General features: G+C 30.8%; 1 protein-coding gene across 5 annotated transcripts in view; it reads right to left on the bottom strand.

Moving 5' to 3' along the window:
- LOC126774820 (high affinity cAMP-specific and IBMX-insensitive 3',5'-cyclic phosphodiesterase 8) overlaps nt 1–23,253 on the bottom strand; it is a 182,685-nt gene that overhangs the window by 77,103 nt on the left and 82,329 nt on the right. For 2 of the 5 annotated variants that reach the window (XM_050496441.1, XM_050496443.1), the window contains exon 1: nt 15,006–15,074. The exons of the other annotated variants lie outside the window; for them this stretch is intronic. In XM_050496441.1, the coding sequence (XP_050352398.1) occupies nt 15,006–15,033 (28 nt within the window). In that variant the 5' untranslated portion in view covers nt 15,034–15,074. Of the gene's footprint in view, nt 1–15,005; nt 15,075–23,253 lie in introns of those variants that run through there. 5 annotated transcript variants of the gene reach the window in all.

The raw sequence follows: 23,253 nt of genomic DNA, 5'->3' as shown, positions 1-23,253 counted from the left end.
CCTTATGTAATTTGACGGCTTATCTGGGATCTCACTACATTTGATTACAATTGGTTGCGACAATATTTGATGTCATATGTTACACCAGCGCTTTACCAGCGTCATAAATGAATTGCTAAATACCAATTTCTTCAAATTAAAGGATTTGCCTATATGTAATTATAATCATTCAAAAATCAAGATTTTTGAAAAGGTTGTGATAATGTGATCATCAAAAACGGAGCGCGCGTTATATCCCTTGTTCCCGTAGTAACACTGGCTCACTGAGCGAGCAAGAACACAGCAATGGGTCGTTAGGGCTTCCTTGAAGATAATTTTGAGATATCCAATTTCCTGTTCGGTTTTGCTATATATTTTCTATCATTCTAGGTAATGCACTTGGATCATCTATTTTCAATGAAGTTTACATTATAATATTTTTTATTAAATAAAAAAACAGTTCAAAGTCAGCACACGTGACTTTAGCAAAACCTACTTTTTAATTATTGTGTTTGCTTTAATATATCATAATAGAAGTACTTTACAAAGTTTTTTTTTATTTTCTGTCGACAAGATTATCACTGCAGTTAATATGTGTGTGACATACACACACACACACAAACACACTCACATAGAAATGATGTATAATTTATTCAAGGTCTTTTAAAATCTTTCAGTACTGAAACGCTATCAAAAGAAATATAACCAACGAAAACAGCTTTTTAAATACACATATTTATAAATGATAATATGAAACAATTTCATACGTTAGCGGTATTCATATTAATAAAGTCAGTTTCTGAAAAATAGCAGGCAATTTTCTGGTCTCGCTGCGCTACGCTCATAAAAGTAGCAATTTCAATATTAAAATAAAAACTAATACATGCAAATGGTTCTATTTCCAGTACACTATAAGTAAAATGTATACCTTACTGATATAACGCATATATGTATGTATTTACCGTCATTATTTATTTATGTTATCATCTCAGTCATTCTCAGTCTCAACGCTACAACCGATTTAATACAATTTGTATTAGGTTATTTGACGTCACTAGAAATCGATCGCAAATGAGTTGTCATTAAAGATATCGTAAGATATTTAATCTCTGTAATGGTGATGATGTAACGAATGATCGAATCAAATCCAAATTTACTTCATTCGGGGCTCTTTCAAGAACTGTTAAGTCATCATTGAACAGCCTGTTTTGGATGTATATTATACCTGAAAGAAGTAATACAAAGATCAGCTGTTATTAATTTATGTGGATTATACATTAATACTAGTTTCGTGCTTTATAAAAGTTGATAATTTTAATAATATTGATATGATTGATATTGATAAAAGTCTTTAAGAAATCGTGACTTGGTTTTGTTACATTCATTGCTGATGATGATCATTGGATCATTGCTGACATTCTATGTCAGCCTTTAATGGTGGAAATTTAGAAAATAAAATAAAAAATAATAAATTAAATATTCGACTGAAAAAAAGACAATTTAAAAGTAATGCACTAAAAAGACCAAAATAAGATGGAGAATAGAAAACAAAATTAAAATAAACTATAAACAAACTAAATTCTACTTCGGTTTAACAGACTATGTTATGAGCTGAAAGCCTAAGTTTAATACCTGCATTAAGCTTAATAGCAAGCGGAACCCATTATTTTTTTTGGGCTTATAATTTACAATTATGTCGGCTAATTTTTTTTATTAACGGATTACTATTTCGCGCCCAAAATCCGCCGTTTTGTTTATTTTTTCATACACCTATCTAAGGACACTTAATCCAGCCATTTGGAAGATACGAGGTAATAAAGAAAAATTCAATTATACGAACATACAAGATATTATGATGTCATTCAAAATTCAAATTAATACTAATGTTTTTTACTATTATTATTGTGGTATACTTACTGTACTATTAGTGTGGTATGTGGTATACTTTGCAGTTAAGTGTTTCTTTTAAAATTTAGTGATTTATTTTATAATCAATAGGTAGATGTTGCCAATTGCCAATTGCACAATATGGAATAGTAAACTTAGTCCATAACCCTCAGCTACACAATGACAGATTTAATTCCATGTTGTATATAAGAAAAGAAAACAACATTTCTTATAAATGTTCTGACGATTTTGTTTTGAAGGCATACATTAATAGTATTAGTGCTTCAAGAATCTGTATGTAGGCGGCAAACCAACCAATCAGCTAAAACATTCCAAAGGAGCTTGTGTATTCAAGTCACCCATTTTTTTTTTGGAGTATTAGAGTGAGGCCAAATGGGTGCATTGTACCGCGTTCCGATAACTGATCGAACTCTGTCATATTTCATAAAAATATCCATAGTACGCCGACGACGTGACGCCGTAGTATCGGCTTCATTACGTTGTTACACAGCAATGCCCACAAAGCAAAAAAATAAAATGCCAAGATGGGGTGGGCAGAAACCAGGACACTTCAGGATAATCGTCATTTGTCCTGTAAAAATAGGACGGCTGGCAATCCTAACCTATATCAAGTAATAACATGTTAAATAAGCACAAGGTTACGTATCATAACACGAACATTCTAAGCCGGTCGAGTAAGTACTTCGGGCACGACGTTCGGTGAAATAAATTGATAGTAAGATGACGAAAAGTGTAGCTGCCTGCTGGGTTCCGTGATTCTTCTGGAAGTTAAAAGGACTAGATAATGGCAAATCTCACTGGTCCACAGAGTTTGATTCTGTATCTTTTAGAAGGTGACCACGTGTGTCCTTGTATGTTTGTGAATATTTCCTCGCCTCACGTAACTTAGGAATTAATTTTATTACGACTTGTAATATTTGACGTGTAATAGTGTAACGAACATCTGTGTAAGACGTTATCGAATTAAATTATGGGTTTTTTATTTCCAAGAAACTCTGTAAGATGTAAATGAATATTGTTGCTAGAGTACGGAAAAAATAAAGGTGAGGGTAAATAAAATCGCACCAGAAGCAATTTTTACGTAAGCCGATTGAAAGTGGTTTTTATATTCTACTAACACCGCTTCATGCAATCCAGTAACTATTTTGGTGATTTTTATTTTACGGTTTTGTTCTATCGTGCAAAAACTTGTGACACTTTAAAAGAGGCGATTGTATGGAGACGATTGAGTTTTTGGGGTGATGCAGCGCTTTACATAAAATAATGAAATAACAGACATTTTTTTCGAATCAACATTTTCTCCAAATTTAAAGTATCTGTATATCTTATTATGTGGCTAAATTAAATCAAATTAAAAAATACACTTGATTCAAATAGGCTTATGAGCATCTTTGTTTCGTCAATTAACAAGATAAATTAAATTAATTATTTCTCAATGATATTTATGTAATGATCATAACTATACAATTTAGTGTATATTTTCAGTATGAAAATCAACGAATACTAGCTCACTGATTTTTATAATCTTATATATATATATATATCAATATGTTTAAATATGTATTTTTAACATGAGCTTTTAATGTGTTTATTGGTAAATGTAAGATGATCTGCGGGATCTTATTACAGAATAGAAAACCCTGGAAGGATGTATTTACTTTGCGAAGTTGAAAACTTGTTGTTACCGTTTATCTATACTTCTCAAGTTTGTACTCGTGCAATGTTTGTCACTGTTTCTATTAAAATCATCGATTTTGCTGTCAATACACGTGATGTTATTTCAAATGTATCGTGACGTCACCAAAGCTTACACATAGCATTTTACATATGAAGTCTTTAGCAAAAAGTGAAAAGTCAAAAATCTTCATTTAATATAGAAGCGTCACACTTACATATTGATTGTTATGAATCAACCACCACACTGCATTGAATGCAATCAATAAGTTATAACAGTGTGTTACTAATAAGTGCTCCTGTGTGCGTGCACTTGTGTAAATCGGGAAATAACTCCAAGACCAAAATCAACAGGATATTATCACCGACATAATCATTATCACTATTGGAATCCTTATATAAAATAAATAAACGGAAAACTTTCTAATAATATTCAGGATTTGAATCTCGCTCGAATGAAATTTACGCTTTAAAAGTGGAATGAAAATATACATAATCCTACATTATTTTATCACGTTCCGATTTAGGTGATAAGCTACGTAGTCTGACGTAACAATCTTGATGAATTTCACCCGCGATACTATCATTCTTTACGTCACATAAACCGAATACGGAATTCAAAGATAGCTGATCATTTGGTATTAATTATGATTATTACATTTATTGAAGTAAAAATCGTGAATCGTTGGGTACTAATTCATAAATAATGTGAGCTACGCCAGCAATACGCTGCATTATGAAATATAATATGTACCTATTGCAAACGATACACAAGTTCCATTCAACGGAATCATTTATTAGGCAAAACGAATTATGGTTGATAACTTGACTTATTTATAACAATCAATATTTATAATTTAATCTCACAAATTTAGCACAAGAAGATTTAGTCGTGCTTGTTTGGGTTTGAACCCGCAAATTTTAGCAACGATTCACTTTTACTTTTCTTCTTTTTAAACATTTTAAGGAACTATTATATTAAGCCAACGCAATTTTTAAGTAAAAAGTTTATAGCGATTGATAGTAAGTGGTTAATTTAATAGCTGTGACTACTCTCCTAGTTTGCACTTGTTGGTAATATAAAATGTCCCGTTTATACTCTCAGGTTTTCTAATACAGTCTCAGGGAAAGAAAATTAAATACTTATGTAAATTACGTAATAATAAGTCGTTCTCAAGCATCTCACTTTCTAAGAATTATATATAATGTACATTATATTAATATAATGTATATTAATATGTAAATAATAAGGTTAAATGTACTAATTATAGTAATGCCGATTTACATTATTTACGAAATCGTTATTATATTTAGTGAGTTAGGTAACAAGTTAAACTCTTTTATGTCACATATTTACATGCAACCTCGAAACTTTCAAAATGCTTTTTATATGGCTGCTTTAGTTAGTTAGTTTCAAAGTTATAATATCTAAACAATTATCTACCGAAAATTATATTTTAATTTGCACGCTTGTTGCCCATAATCCATTTTTTTATGAACTATTGATTCACCGATTGGTAAAAATATAATTGTAGTTAACAACAAAAAAAGGCGAAAATGTGTGTTTAGAAAACATAAGTTACACCAATAATGCAGCACATTAAATTATTAATAAGAAAATATGACGTTAAAAAAGGTCATATTATTGGTGGTTTCTTTTAAATTCACACTTGAGGACAGCGTAAATCACTACAATATAAAACTTACTTACTTTTTATGACTCCGACTATAAATATGTCAGATCTAAATAATTGATGGCGATTATGGAAATTACTAAGTAAACTACAAACGACTTTAGCTATAAATATGAATAGGGATTAATGACCTAAACAATGCTTTCAAATGTCAAATTAATAGTGACAGCAGGAGAGATCAGTGTTTAATCAAACACCCGCTTAACAACGTTTGTGATTAAAGCTGTACGTTTCCAGATCAATTGTCAACTAGCCGACATTTCTGAATTATGTAATGCAAAATAATAGGGGCATTATCAATTACTAAATCATGGTGATAAGAACAATTCCATTTAAAAAAAAAATTATGTATAATAATTGTTTTCTACTGTCAAGACTTATATAAACGGCCTTTAATATAGCCTTGAAGAGCTTGAACGATAGTTAGAGATTAACACTTTATGGTACTCAGTTGTAGTGTAGGATTTAATATTATGGAAGATGTTACACAGCGCCGCCGCGCTCGACGGGACACGTCACGGAGTTTGTGACTACTAATATGCATACTCATAGAACAACACGCCGCCATCATTTACCCGTCGCTACGACATGCCGTCCTCTGTTTGACTAAGACTTTAAAATTTCTGTATTCACCTTGATTTAAACACTCGACAGATATTTTATTAGCATCTTTTGTTTTTCTTTCCTAATTAAAAAAGAAAGATTGGACTTTTCTCGGATAAACTCAATTTAACTACATTTGCTTGGCCTTTTCTGGAAGCTGTTAAGCTCTGTGTTCGGTTTAGGCAATTTAACGTTCCCGGTACATGTGTTTTTATAAAAATGTTTTATCTTAAAATGTTTCTTTAAAAAAAAAGATAATGGAAAATGAACGAATGGAATTAACCAGTAGCTTTGTACTGTCTTTTAATGGTTTTACGACTAATACAGACTTTGAATTTAATATTTTCATAAACAGATTTTATTTTTTGTACAAAAATAAAATTTTGTGAATAGAAAGATATGTGTAGAAACGCACAGAATATAAAATTGTATTTATTGAATACGATAATAAAAATAACCTATATAATACTATAGTTATTAAAGGCAAGGTTTTAAGCTGAAAAAAATAACTGAAACTATAATATAATCCTTTTTATATCTGTTTTTTCTTATATTGCTTAGCATTTTTCTATGTATATCATCCAAAGTGCTTATATTATGCTAGGAGAAACAAAACAGTGAAAAATATATACGCAAAGTTTTTAATTATATTTATTGAATACCTTTTCTAAATTCTATCCAAAGTTGCGAAAGTGTGAAAAAAATATATAATTAAAACTTTACTGTAGAAATTTAATTTTAGAAGTCAGCCAATGACGAGGGTTAAGCTTCTGACGGCATGTCACAATGAGTACATAAATATTAAATTGTAACTCTATTTTATACTCAAAAAAAGTTTTTGTTTTATGTTATTATACAAACAAAAAATAATTATCGATTTATAAATATATTTTATTTCGTGGGTTTATACTTATATCATATTGTTAGAATTAAACGCTTGTTAGCCCGAATACTGTGAAGTTAGCAAATAAAAAGGAAGTTAATATGCAACAAATGTAGAATTCAACTTATATGACATTTCAATACTTCACTTTTGGCGCGAATCCGTGTTGTCATTGTCAAAATCAAAATAAAAGTAATATCGGGTTGAAGCTTAATTAGACCACGGCAGCCATTTTCAAGAGACAAAAGCCAACTGTGCTGAATGTATTAAAGTGCACAAGAGTATGCGCAAACATAACTGCGCTCTCTTTTTTCTCACGCATATAACCCGATGAAAGAGAAAGTTTTTATTTTCGGTCGTGTCGTCCCATCGGGCCGGGCCAACGGTTTTACGTGATCCCTGAAAATTTCTGGACAGTAAAACCCAATATTTTTTTAATGGCCTGATCCGTAGTATGAATCGATCGGCGGCCTTATCTATAAACAGTTTAAAATAAAGTCTTCTAAGGAAAACTCACAGTATCTATTTTTATCGTTTTAAATTTTGGTAAATTAAATTTAAAAAAAAAAAAACTAAATTCGTTTTTAAAAAAGTAAATAATTTTTCTCGTAAATAAATTACGTAATTTTCAACGCTTTTTTTTGTTCCACAGTGATACGTCTAAAATTATATACCGCTGTATTTTATATACGGAATGAGTTCAAGTTATTGCTCAATTGGGGTCAACGTCTGTGCAAGTGTTTACAGGAATAAGTTTGACGCAACACAACGGTTTCAGAATCTGGACGTTTGGAGTTTCATAAAACACTGATATATTTGCCTTATTTATGAACGAAATCTATTACATCCCATTTCTTATAATGAACGAAATGCAATTAAATCTTACTTTGTTTTAAGACGAAACGACGTGACGAATTTATACCAAAGGTACAGCTATTAAACGAAAAACCATTTACTTTCATCCAAGTACAAAATAAGATGTTGAAAGGCTTTTTGGATTATCACTGTAAAATTGCTGCAGCGATTGTCGTCTTATTTTGTGGCTTAATTATTGTTCCCATTTATTAAAACCACTAGAGATTACGAAATTTAAAATATTATTGTAAAAAATGTTGTTAATTGAAATGTATATAATCATTTATTATTATTTATTCGAAGTACGATTTCTTATTATATTGATTACACTATCAATATATATATATATATATATATATATATATATATATATATATACATATAACATTTTAAGCCTTTTTTAGTCAATATTTGGATACTTTGAAGCAGGTTTTGTTAAAAACAAATAATAATTTAGACTACATATAATTGAAATTGAAAACCGCTTCTAAAGATATAAACATAAGTACACGCAGGTGTAGATTAAAACACTTATGTATCTATTTTGATAACAAAAAATAACCGATTAAAATTGCATCAAAAATTAATAGTAAAAATATTTAACTAACGCAATTGTTGGCATCAAAAGTATATCTACCACGACACTGGTATTATTTTCTAAACAACTTAAATTATTCATGTATAATATTTTATGTAGGTCATTCTGACATTACTTTACTAATATATCGAGAACAAATTCGCTAGAACAAGTAACTATATAATAATTAATTAATTTACATAAACGTTGACAAAATTAATCAATCTTGTTCATTTTATATCACGAAGCTATTTTGTATCTGTGCGACCTAGAATTAAAATAATATATACAAGCTTAATAAATGTTTATAGCTGTATAATATTTGAGTAAATAAGGCCATTTCCAGTTGAGATTCCCTTTTGTGTCGATTCATACGTGTCTCAGATTTTTCCCGACATATATATATAAGTTTTTTTTAGGTGTTTTTTTTCAGCGAGCTTTATTATAAAGTTAACATCCTGTTAATGTCCTACTACTGGGCTAAGGCCTTCTCTCTTTTTTGAGGAGAAATTTTGGAGCTTACTCCACCACGGTGCTCTAATGCAAGTTAATCGATACACCTGGCGGATTTTCATCCGCCTCATATAGGTTTCTTTACAATGTTTTATTTCAACGCTGTGCAAGAGATCCAGTATAAAAAAGTATATGAAAATTCAGTGATGCTTACCCGGGTTTGAATTCATGTCTTCTAACTAGGCCATTTTGCTTCTTTATAAAGATTTTTTTTTAATTAACATTAAAATAAATAAACGGGCCCGTGTTCTATCTACAGACCCATTTTGGTTCTTAGTTGTGGTTCTGTCCCTTCATTGTGTAAAATGAATCATTAGTTAGGCTTACTAAAACCCTTATAATTCCGTAATGTCCAACTGTCAGCCTGTCACACCCTTATAGTTTCAACAATTTTGAATCAATATGCACAAAATTTTGCTTGCGAAGTAAATTCCACCCATTCTACTCTCATTCAAATTTCCCTCCTGTATTTAATATAACTGTTTCGTTTATATAATATTGCTGGTGGTAAACTTATAAGGCTGTAAATCCCGAAGTCTTGTGTTCAAACATCGGATCGAGCCAACAAAATGTATTAAGTTTTTGTCTATCTCACTAGCACCCCGATGTTTGTAAAAACACATGGGAAAGCATGTAGTTTTACATGCGTTGGTCTTGTGCCTGAAATCCTTCCGTCTTTGTGTGATTGCAGTCCTATTAGATTATGAGACCGACGGAATAGTGAGTGCAGCTGTTTATGCACATTTGAATACGTAATCTGTCAGGAGGGCATCATTATTTTGTGAAGTCAGTCAAGCGCATTTTCCAGCCGACTGTATGAACCACGGATATTAATATGAAAAGAGATTTTGTTGGTTAAATTTGGTTTGTTTGCAATATTACGTAGAATGTTTTAGGGGGCCGTTTTATAAGCCGGTCTCTAACTTATATGTATTTAAATTAAATATATTTATAAGACAAAGTTAAAATTTTATTGATTTTCTATATTGGATAAAATGTGAAACGCATAACATAAAGCGATAGTTATTAAAAACAAGGCGCTTAAAATAATATAATAATATTTAAATTCAAATCAATTTCATTAATTTAATTAAAGATAATTGGATAGCATAAAGTTATCTAAGCGTAATTCACATTACCAGGTCTATAACATTTAATTAATTGTTTGACTAATTCGGTTATAGTGTGCGTCAAGTGCGTTCACGGCTTAATGCGTGACCATTGAACCTTATAACGAAGCGATTAATTATAAGAATTATGTATATTAGGCTGTGACTGTAAATAAAACAAATATGAAGTGTTGAATGCTAATTCCATTTTACCTTGTTTTTCTATTAACTGCGGCTTCAGACCATGAGGTTCGAATATCGAATTAGACCGTATAAAATTTAGCCGTAACCGGACGCCCGACAAATGTGAAACATCGAAATTGATTATTACTGAAATAATTTATAATTATTTAGTTTAAAGTTTCGTAAATAAAATTTTAATATTATCATTTTATTGTAGCTTAATATCATAATCGAATGTTGACTTTATTGTTATTTTAAAGTTTTTCATAGCACCGTCTATTGCAATTTTTAAAGACTCACTATATACTACGTTGGATCGTTGAAAGCGTCGAACGTAGAGAAAATATACAATTAAGATTCTATGTATTAAGTAGTTTTATTAGTAGTAAATGAATAACGTACGTATACAGTATATTTATTAAGTGCATACGTATATATATACATAACGTTAGAGTATATAGAGTAGGAAGATATATTTCATAACACGAACGAATGTGATAAATTCGGGGGTTATTTTTAGGGGTTGGGGGTGGGGTGTAGGTCTTTGTCTACTTTATTTGGGATGGGGAGGCGGTTGATATTATATATAACAAATTAATATATTTTGCTTATTATTATATGTAACAAACGAACTTTAGTATGTACCATATACGTAACACGCACACACAGGGAGTAAGAATGGTGACGGAGTTGCTGTCATGTCAACGAGTCGGATAAACCCCAAGGCGCACTAATAGGTGTTTCACATCTTAACTATTCGATTTTCCTAAAATAAATTATCAGTAGCAGTACAGCCTGCACCTGAACTGTCATTGATCTTCTTGAAATATGAGTGAGAGCATAGAGAGTGCATCTGGGTTTTTTTTATAGTATATATAGAGGCGAACGAGCAAATGGGCCACCTGATAGTAAGTGGCTACCAACGCCCATAGACATTGGCATTGTAAGAAATGATAACAATCGCTTACATCGCCAATGCGCCACCAACCTTGCTAACTAAGATGTTTTGTAAAACACAATACAAAGCACTGCTGTTTTGCGGTAGAATATCTGATGAGTGGGTGGTACCTACCCAGATGAGCTTGCACAAAGCTCTACCACCAGTATTTTATTATTATTATATAATGATGTTAATATAATCTACGTTACATTACCGTATATTTCGAAACATTATTATGTAAAAAGTATTTAAGTATGTCCGTCTATGTGTTCCAAACTGTCTGCTGCCAATTATTATTTCACGTGATTAACAATCAGGGCGTTAAAGCGTGTAAACAGATCGAGCAAACCAACTCCTTTCACATTTACAGTATTAAGTAAGAATTAAAAAAGTTAATCATTTAACATAAAGTGACAGCATAAAGTGCATATATTATATACCATATTTAATTCAAATCAATTTTAAAAGCAATTATCTGTAATTAAAAGAAATAAGCTGTTCTTGTTATCTCTGGTGCAAAAGTTTTAACCAAATAGTTAACGTAACTAACGACAGTTTACCATCAAACAGGTCACGTAAATGGGGAGATAAGTTGGACTCCTTCCAGAATGATCTTGTATTGCAAAAAATAGGGAGTTATGGAAAGAGAGGAAAGAGACCTTAATTTGTGGGACATACTAGGCAGTTATGATTAATGATATATAAATAATAATAATAACAGAAATAATAATAATAATAACAGAAATAATAATAATAAACACATCAGTGTATATATAAAAAATAACCATAAATACGAAAGTTATTCAAATGAATAAAAGTAATACTTGTTGATAGGGCTTTGTGCAAGCTCGTCTGGGTATCGCCCTCTCATCAGATATTTTAATGCAAAACAGCATTACTTAGTATTCTGGTGTTTCGGTTTGAAGGATGAGTGAGATAGTGTAACTAGGCACGAGGGACTTTTTTTTTATTAATAGGCCAGCGTTTGACCGTTGACTTGCCTGATGTTAAGCATCGACACGGTCTAAGAGGCACGCTTAAATATAATATAACATCTTAGTTGTATATTTAAAGAAAAATAGGACGCAAAAATATTAACAATCTCAAGATCGACTCTGACGAGATTGTACTATATTTAATAATTTAACAAATGTTTATAATCAATGTTATTAGTATTTGGGGCATTGAGCTCAATGTATCAATTTAATGAACGTGTCCTGTCCATATCAAGATAATGGCTCAGTTTCTATTACAAGTTTCGTTTTATTAGTAGCGACGTGTGTTGGTGATGTTTTGTGTTTGTAATGTAAATGAGTTTTTAGGTTAAAATTCATAAATTAAATTTGTAGGTGTGATGGTGCCAATGTTGGAAGTTCGCCCTAACGCTCGTTGTTTGATACTTGCATATGATTAATATTTGCAATGGGAAAACTGGCCGTGATTGTCTTGGTTTGTAGTTGGCTCTACTTTGGCCTCAACGAGGTTTCAGTAATAACTGTAAAGTATGTATATATGAACAATTGATTAAGAAAACTACGTAACAAATATAATATTTAATTTATTATTAATTTTACGTCATATATGTTTGCTATAGTGCTCAAGTATTGTATTTCATAGATTGACTGTAACTATAATAACATTCAAAGTTTACATGAATCAAAATAGCACTAATCGGTTTTCATTTCACGAGTGAGAAATATAATTTTAAATTAAAAAAATAAATAAATATAAAACAAATACTTAAACACGAGTATATCCACGTGGTAAGTCAATAGCGTAATAATTCAACTCTGTCACTATGTAAGGTGTGATTAGCCGTTCGTGAGTGTCGACAAGGTCGTAAAGCTGGACTTTAAATCACCCATATCTCGAGGCCTTTGACTCGTGTATAACGCGGCTGGCACTAGATAAGATCGCAAACATACGTCCGATTTAACTTCCGATAATCTGATCAGATTTATCGGATCATATAAACGGTAACAACATAGGGTCATCTGATAATGATATTTGTAATTATTCGTCATGTTAATTATTAATTTTTATTTATTTTTTGTGGAATGTGATAGTAATTTATAATTTAAATTATTTGTTTAGTTCATTCATATACGCGTGCTTGTTTTCGTAAGTGTGCGTGAATGAGCAAATCAAATAAAATCAAAATCTACTATATTCATACAAGCATTTTTGGAATAGTCATATAACAGAATTATTTGTAAGCTACCATCGGTTCGGAAGATTATACCAAGAAGAACCAAAAAACTCAGTAGTTTTTCTATTCCAACATTATAAATACAAAGTTATAGCAAACAAATACAATTAAATTTATATAAATATGTATAATTTTGTATTTCTATGACATGTTTATTAATATTTTCTTAACAAATGATTTATATTTATTAATTGGTAAAATAAATACAGAAATATTTTTGTCAGGTCATTACCACCGATTCCCAGAGGTTGTTGCGACAAAAACGTTAAAACGTTATTTTAAATAAAAGAAATATATCATTTATATTTAAAAACATAATTAATGTACCTAAAAAGTTATACAAATGCTATTAACACAAAAAATATACAAGAAATATATATATTTTTTTTATATAAATTGCAAAGAAGAATCGCAAGGATTGGCTAATTTCCTAGGATTTATAGAAATGTGTGCGCAAACACAGTTGCAGTATTTATTGTCTCACTTTCATAATCCTATGGGCAATCCTACACGTCTGAAGTGCTGGACACGTAGGACCAACGCTTATTAGTATTAATCCACTTTTGTTTTTAATTTCGTTTCAAGAATTTCAGATAAGCATTTAATAAAAACTTAAAAAATAATAATAGCTTAATTTTAATTTATCCTCTCAGAAACGGAGATAAAACAATGGACAGATAAAGATAATAGATAACTTTATTATCTGTGCCGCTATAAATAACAGACGTGCTCCCACTGCCTCTTTAATAGCAGATTTGGGGTTTAATGTTTAGAGAGTAATTAAAATAATTAAAACAATATAACGATTCAATAATAATTGGATTAAAATCAGCGATTTCAGCGGTTTCAGGTATCAGCGGTTTGAAGAGTAAGTAAGCCAGTGTAACTACAAGCACAAGGTTTATAAAATTTTTATTCCCAAGGTTGGTGGGACATTGACTATGGGCGGTGGTGACTATTTTCCATCACAATATTTTATAAAAAAAAGTTATAGATGTTACAAAATTATTACAAAAATGGCCCCATTAATGAACTCGATGTAATAACATGACGACAATATACATTGTAGCAGCAATCATGAATATTGTCTACTAAATCACCCATATAGTAAATAATCTGACTGTAAGTGGGCCGTAACAATATTCATTGGATACATATGGACCACACCTGGCCCATAAACATTCCACAAGCAACAGAAAAACTAACCGCGAATCATATGATTTAGTATAAAAACTATACAAACAAATTCAAGCATAAATTTCTTTGTCGTCATAACATACATAGTGCTAAGAATATAATTAGCAGGGCTTGTAAACAAATAGAAAACAAAATTATATAAATATTTTTAATAGTAATATATTTTATTTTATATACTATTGTATATAAAATAAATATATTATATAAATAGTAATACAGACTAAAAATGAATACAGTACATTGGAATCATATTTGCCAACTTACTACTTACTTGTGACTATTTATTTTGTGATAAGAATCACATTCGTTGTCAATTACACGTAATTGTAATATTATCTGGTATGTTTTGAATAAAAAAACCGCTTAATTCAAACATATTTTAAATATACAGACATAAAAATATTTAAATTCATAAATAACTATACGAATTGTCCTGATACTAGTAAAAATGTTAGTATTATAGCACTGAATTATTGTGTATTAGAATAGTTACGGGCTGAAAAAAAATGCGAATTCTTTACTAAAATACTTACAAATGTTAGGCTTATTACCATAAAAAAAAATTAAAAACTTTGCATTTCAATCACAATTAAAGCTATATTGTACACCTTCAGAGAAAGCCTCTTCGCTACACCCGACGGAAAGTAAAATAAAACCTCTCTTCAAAATTGGAACACTCACCCCACCACATTTCGCTTGGTCGGTACATCTTCAAAGTTTTCACTTCACTGATACATTTCACACGAGGTGTCTCAGAGGAGAGAACTAAAAAAATACTGAAGATCTTCGCTTTGATATCACAACGACAGTGACGTAAGCGCGATAATGTGATAGTGGGATTAGAGCATTGACAATTTCATTGATTGCGTCGGTAAGTAGTCGTAAGAGGAAATTCCTTAATGGTCGTATAGTGTTTTATGGGTTCAGGCTTAGAAAGTACACTAAGGTTGACCGTGCACCGAAAATAGCTCTATATAGCAAGGCACTTATTATTCTCATTTATTTATTTTGTGGCAAATAGGCAGAATTAAAAGTCTCACAATGTCATACGCTGCTGTGTTTGTAAATCATCTGCTTAATTTGTTATTATAATAACAAAATATATCGAGATAATACATGGACATTATCAAATGAAAATATGTAAAATGAGCAGTCAAGTGAATTATCATCAGGTGTATACAACAAAAACTGGGTGAAACAAATAGAGCTCGTTGTGTCTCCTTCCGAGGAATAATAATAAATGGTAGGACACACCTAATAGGAAACAGTACTAATTTGAATTGTATGATAAACAAAGTATAGTTTGAAGTACGGAAAAGTGTTTGAAGTGAAAAATGAAATCGTATAACCAGTTTTATAGAACATTTATTTCCCAAGCTGTACGTAAAACAACTGATCTTCAAAGCAACGCAGAGACCACATGCGATATGATTCTTTATCTCAATACTTATAAATAATGTCGTGTTTACAACACGTCACAACGGTTTTAGATCATGGCCGCGTTGATATGTCGGAGTATACAAAAGATTGGTGATAAGTGTATTTCACGTCACTCGGAAAAGTTTTTTTTCTTTGAGTAGAACCTCTTTCGAGACGATGAGAAGATAAAAGGTCGATAAAAGTTCAAGGTCGAATTAGAGCAAAACGTTTATTTTATGTGTGACACGAAAAAAAAAATGCTTTTGTCATGACTAACTTGAACAATGGTCAACTGGCTTTGTTAACTTATTTGTGTTGTTATTATGCCTGTCTCCGGACCTCACACGGATTTTCCTAGTAGGGCGTTGAGTGTGTTTATTTATTTATTTACCTAAATGTATTAGTGTTTAAAAATATATGTATTTTAAAAAGAATAATAGTAATATTAATAATTTTCCTATTTACTAGTTTGTGTGAAGAGTAGAGACAACAAATTCCAAAACGCCAGGATCGAACCTGCGACTTTTTCATCGCTAGGCGGTCCCCAAACGATTGTGCTATTGACGCTTCAAGATATTCCAAAGAAGACGATTATAAGAACGATTTACCTTTTCATGATAATATAAGAATTTGGTATTTTTTTTTATTTTTTTTATAGAATAGGAAGGTGGACGAGCATATGGGCCACCTGATGGTAAGTGGTCACCAAACGCCCTTAGACATTGGCATTGTAAGAAATGTCAACCATCGCTTATAGCCAATGCGCCACGAACCTTAGGAACTAAGATTTTATGTCCCTTGTGCCTGTAATTACACTGGCTTACTCAACCTTCAAACCGGAACACAACAATATCAAGTATTGCTGTTTTGCGGTAGAATATCTGATGAGTGGGTGGTACGTACCCAGACGAGCTTGCACAAAGCCCTACCACCAGTACAAGGTAGTATTAGTACTTACTACCTTGAATTAAAAACCGTCATTTTATAAGGCATGGCTATAAGGATCCGATCATACTCTGATAATCTCGTGTTGTGAGAGGAACGTGAGTAACCAGTTACTTCAGTGCTATTTTGTAGGAACTCGACTTACGGTGATAAAATATTTTTATGCGTGTATCATTTAAATGTTTAAAATTATTAAAGTCAATGTCCTTTTTGCCTTTTCACTGATTGAGTTTCGAGATTGTAATTACAGAATAGCTAGTAGTTTTAATGAACACGTCAACAGCATTCGTTACCTATGATCGAATTTTAGTCACAAACATTTAATAAACAAACATTGCAAATATATGCAATTAATAAAAGTTTATATGAATAATGTATAATTTTAGACTAACTGTGAAAAACATCGACTTAAACCAACCTTATAAAGATTCACATGTACTATATTCGTAACGCTTGGTTATTAAAATAATAATTTATAGTTTTATTTTGTTGTAAAATCGTTTTATTTATGACTTTCTGGCAATTAAGATCGCGCTACAAAAAATTATCGCATAAACTAATAAATTTAAAACACACGTCATAATCTAGACGAGAAACAGCATTACTGGCATATGTTTTTAACCGTCATCAATGAGAAAGTTAGCACTAGATGGGGTTAGACTGCGATCATCGTTAATGTGTTTATATTTAAGATGAATCATTCACACAAACCGATGGAAATAACATGCAATAAACGCCGAAGGCTGTTTGATTATTTAATACAATATTATTTTAGATGTGATGTGTATTGGCTATATGCCAAAATATTAGTCGTGCTCCACACGTGTCACTGAGGTATGTATATTTCACGTGTCAATATATTTGACAGTGTAATCATTTTTGTGGTAGCAGCCTCTGAATGTCCCACTGCTGGGCTAAGGCCTCCTCTCCCTTTTTGAGGAGAAGGTTTGGAGCTTATTCCACCACGCTGCTACAATGCTGGTCGGTGGTGTCACATGTGGCAGAATTTCAGTGAAATTAAACACATGCAGGTTCCCTCACGATGTTTTCTTTCACCGTAAAGCACGAGATGAATTATAATCACAAATTAAGCACATGAAAATTCAGTGGTGCTTGCCCGGGATTGAACCCACGATCATCGTTTAAGATTCACGTGTTCTTGCCACTGGGCCACCTTGGCTGCTTGTAATCATAGTCAATGATAATTATTTCAATTAAAAAATATCTGTTTATGTTTTATAAATAAAATTATCGATAATTGATATGTTATGAATGAATGCATTATCATAATATGCATATTTTAATAGGAAATAAGGTAATGATAAAATGTAATTTAGTTACGGTGTTTATTAGTTATTAGTTATTTATGTACTACAAATTAATTTATTATAAAGGGTCATATAAAATTAAAAATCAATCATAAAAAGGAAATTCAAAAAGACACTCAGGCGTGTAAAGCGTTAAAGAAACACGCATAAAAAATAAATCGTTACGAATTCCAGAAGTGTCACTTTTTTCACATTCTTGGGTTATGACGTCATAATGTCTATTTTTATTATCTTGATACTCGAGACTCCCTTCGTTATGTAACGAATTACAATACTTGCATAGCAATATAGTACATTCACGATTATATAGACGCGACGGTCTGTATATACGAGGTCAAATTAAAAGCTAAAACTCAGGTTTGCAAAGTTAATACATCCAATCTTGGACAAGATATTCGTTTACGACATAATATATAATAACATACCACAGATATTTTCAAATTTTTCTAATAATAAATATCTGACGAATTTTTATTTACCCAAATTATAGTACTCTATATATTCATTAAAGATTGTACCATTTTATACAATAGTGTGTAGGTAGCTTTAGGTTGCATAAACACAATAGTATTATGTTTGACACACAGATAATAAATTGACTAGTCTTCTACTAGTCTCTTGGTTTATATATGTTAATATTGAGTGCGAATATTAATTTAATTTAACGACTCACTTGTAGTAAGACATGTTTCAAAATATGTATGATAGTGTTATTTACTAATTAACTACAGCATATTTCAATCACATAATAGTCGAGACAAATTAACAACTTCGACATTGAATTGACAAGATATCATTGATCGATTTTGAATTGTCTATGGTATTCATTTTGGATTCGCGATAAAAATTGCGTTTTAAATGTTGGCGAAATTGCTATCGTAACTTTGGAGGTAAGACTTGAGCGGACAAAATAAGTTAAACGGAAAAGTAGTGTATTAAAATTAAAGATATATTATTCAAACATTGTTCGCATAATAATATAGCAGAGCTATAAGCAAAGCGCATAAACATGCAAATCTTAGGTTTGTTCACAATTAATATGCTGTATTTAAATCTAGCTTACATGACTAAAATAAATTTTAATCGTGATTTTTTCATGAATAAATAAAATAAAATTATGCCATGGCTTATTTCACGACAAAATTTTATTAGCAAATTTCATTACCGGCCTCTTCGAGCGTGATTGAGTAACATATATTCGCGTTCATAATAGTATTAAGCCGTAGGGAATCGTACGTAACATTACATTTACACACAAGCTTTTTATTAAAATTACTCGACTACATAGTAAGCAACTTTAATTGGACAATACCATTCGACAGCATATTTTAGAAATATTGAAAATCCTTGTACTCCTTTTGCAAAATATAAAAAAATGTAGATGCCTCTATCAAGATAAGATTCGTCATTTAAAAAAAAAACAAACAGATATATTTTCGTATTAAAATATAAATCTGATAATACAAATATGTATTTAAAATCATATTGTAATATACATTCTGAATCAGCTTTACATTAAATTAAATATGAGGATTTAAAACTGCCTAAGAGAGCCTTGAGTAATTTATTTTGAATATCAACGAAATTGTATTAAATATCTTCCTATAGTGGTTAGTTGATAAAGCTCCAAATATAGAGATATAGGGTTCAAGTCCAGGTCAGGTCAGGTTTATATGGTTTGTCATCCAATAAATTCTCATTAGTATTAATCAGGACGTTCTGGGTGTTACACTCCTGTGAACATTCCTGTTATCTTTAAAACAGAACACGGTATAGACTGAATATTTCCCAAGTTGGTGCTATAAAGGTCATTGACATTGATCGATCCTGTCGTCTTAAAAATGAAAAGAATATTGTTATTAAAATAAACGCACATACGCAATCTCTCAAGTCCAATGACCTCTGATATTCCTATAAATATGATTTGTTATCAACGCATTCACGATTCTTTCAAATTGAGACATAGCTCAATATCATTCTATTATCAATATTCATCTCGGCACTCATTGGTGTAATATTCAAACCTCAATATAAACAATACAACATTTATTTTGATCTTAGTTGTATATTTTCAAGTAAAAGAATACGCAGATCAAATAAAATATGTAGAATATGAAAATATTTTACTGACTGCAGCCACGTTGCAAATGTAATATGGAAGCAGGCGCTTTTAAAATTTTCTTGATGCGACTTGAGTGGATTTACTGGAACATTATTTACTGAGGTCGGGGTGAACTTCATTCGGAGCGACATTTGTATATATACTTATGCAATAAAAATTGTTACAGTTTCTTTAACTACTCATTAAAAATCGCGCTGTTTGACTCAAACGTACACATAGAAAGGTTGTATGTCCATGTATTTTTATCAATGTATTCCAAAAACTTTGGTAGAAAACTGTATGTATATTTATGATGTGTTAACATGAATTCATTTCAATGAAAGTCGACATATTAGTAGCCACAGCTTTTAACCTGCGTCAAAATGTTTTTATCCAAATACGTAAAAAATGTTCTCGGGGGCTTTACGTATAAATATTTTTTTGTAGGGACTCTTTAAAAGACCACCGCTTCAATTTGTAATGTATTTCAAGTTACAAGTAAAATCAGAAACTAATTTCTTTAAAGCTACTTTCCAGCATAGATTGTAAATCTATACATAATAATGTCCTCGAGACCGTTTTAAGCCACGGAGGCCATTTTCAAGAGAGATTAGCTAACTACGCAGGAGATATTATAGTGCACCAGTGTCTGCGCAAACACAGGTGCACTCTCTATTCCATAACTCTCATAATCCGATGGGACGGCAATCCAATACCACCGGAAAGAGTTCAGGCACTGCTTTCCGAGGCACGGGAGTGTACACACTTCCAAATTCCATATCTTCCATCTATATATAATAATAATAATTAAAAAAAGTAATATCATATTAGTATAATTAATATCCATTTGAATAATTAATTATTTTACAAATTAAATTTAACGTTTGTTCCCATCGGCAATCCCGAGAAGAGCCAGCATGAAACTCAAGAGTTTTTCTTTTACACATATTTAATTACATATATTTTACAATTTTATACTTTACATTGATATATGTATATCTCGTCAACAAATACCTCATTCACGCGTTTTTCCTAGCAGGTTTCTTGGTACTTGAATTTAAGAATCAGAATGGACTGAATGGAAACAAGTAATTTGTGTTAATGGACCACAAATATTAAAATTTGTTTTCAAAAACAAATATACCAGAGTTTTAATTTAATTTATTCCTGGAAGGGAGACAAGCAAATGAGACACCTGATGACAAGTATATTGCCCATGGACGTTACAAAAAAGCAAAATAAGCAACAGCCATTAACATCCAACTGCTGGGAAAAAGCCAAGGACACTTGAGGAGGAGGTGGAAAAGGTTTGTAGCTAATTCCTCTATTTTTCTCCAATGCAGGTTGGTGGATATACATGTGGTAGAATTTCAGTAAAATTAGACACATGCAGGTTTCCTCACGATGTTTATATTCGCCGCCGATCACGAGATGAATTATAAACACAAATTAACCACATGAAAATTCAGTGGTGTCAGGAGGGTGGTGTATTAGGAGGAGGGTGCACCCGCAATCTCAGCTACTACATTATATAGGCCAGCCTATACATTAAACTTAATCCAATACAAATATTCGGATAACAAACAAATTATTGTAATGTTATATTTATATAGAATTTATATAGAAAATATGTCGATGAAGTGAAAATGATTCCGTCACGACATATCAACCTTGTTGGAAGTTGCCAGTGTGCCAAACGACAATCTATTCCTGGCACTGTTTATTGTTTATTGCCCAAGTCATTTCATAGTTTGATGATAAGCCGGCATGTTTCTTAGATCAGTTATGATTTGAAACACACGCATAATAATAAAATTAACACTTATAACGTGTTAACATTTATTATTTTAAGTCTTGTTTCTTTTGATCGTGTGTTTAGTCTTTATAACAAACCACAGTGTACAGAATAAAGATAAAACAAAAACTATACATTTCAAAAATGAACAATTTAGTGTTACATATTTGTTCTGACATTTGTAGAAGTCGGAATATAATATATGTGATTATGACATGCTTTATTAAAAGTTACGATAAATAAAAAAATATATAGATTTTAAGATAATTCCGTGTAGCGTGGTAGTGATGTGTATTTTGTTAACGAGTTTCTATAAATTATTGCTATTTAACTGAAATATGTATAACATTTTACGAATTGTATTCAGAGTACAATATGAAATTATATCTATTGGGATATTTCATAATAGTAAATTGTTATAATCATAATTTATTTTAGAATGAAGGTATTCTATGACGTCATTTTGTACGATTAATATTTAAATCAAATAAATGAAAGTGCAAACAATTATATAATAAAAACAAAATATGATTTTTGTATAAGGACTTTTTTACATTTTTTGTTAAGATCTGAGCATAGTTCAAATACTCTATATATATTTAAAAATATATATACAAATAATGACCGGTTGGCATGATAAAAAAATGTTAGTCGTATTTTCTTTGATGTAAAACAAATTTTCTAGCAACTTCTGGTAAAAAAATTTAAATAAAAAGTAAAATGTTCTTTGTTTTAGTTTTCACGCTAGTGCAACAAAGTCCGACTGCTTCAGCTGCAAGATCTAATTAGAAATAAAATACGAAAATTTGTTCATTTCGCCCGATTCAACATTTCCGTCGAGTCTCCTGCTCTTAATGCCGTTTACATAGAAAATATATTTACCAACAAATAAAATTGAAGTGTCTTCCTGTGATTTCAAAAAAAATTACATTTTTTAAAATTTTATATAGCTAATAAAATTGGCAAGATTCCAAGACATTTTTGTATTATATAAAATTTCTAGACAGATAAAAATTACAAACGATAATAGTGTATATATAATATATATTATAAGCTGATTTTTTATAGGGAGTATTCTAAAGTACCATTTAATCTTATAACCGTTAAATCTATCAAAAGATATAACAACTTCAAGTTAATATATATAAGTAAGTTATTATAAGCACTAAAAATTTCAATTGTATTGGAGAAAAGCATTGTTTTGCTTCCGTTACTATACGTTATATATTTATTTATTATACCCTGATATAGAAAACATTTAAAACGTGTAAAACCACGGGACACAACCAGTTATAAAAAAGTTTGAACAAGTAAACTCTTTACAAACAGTGTCCTTTCAAG

This window comes from Nymphalis io, chromosome 17 (assembly GCF_905147045.1).
Source record: "Nymphalis io chromosome 17, ilAglIoxx1.1, whole genome shotgun sequence".
Lineage (NCBI taxonomy): Eukaryota > Metazoa > Arthropoda > Insecta > Lepidoptera > Nymphalidae > Nymphalis > Nymphalis io.
Note: the sequence above shows the minus strand (reverse complement) of the source record. Positions and strands in the feature narration are given on the sequence as shown.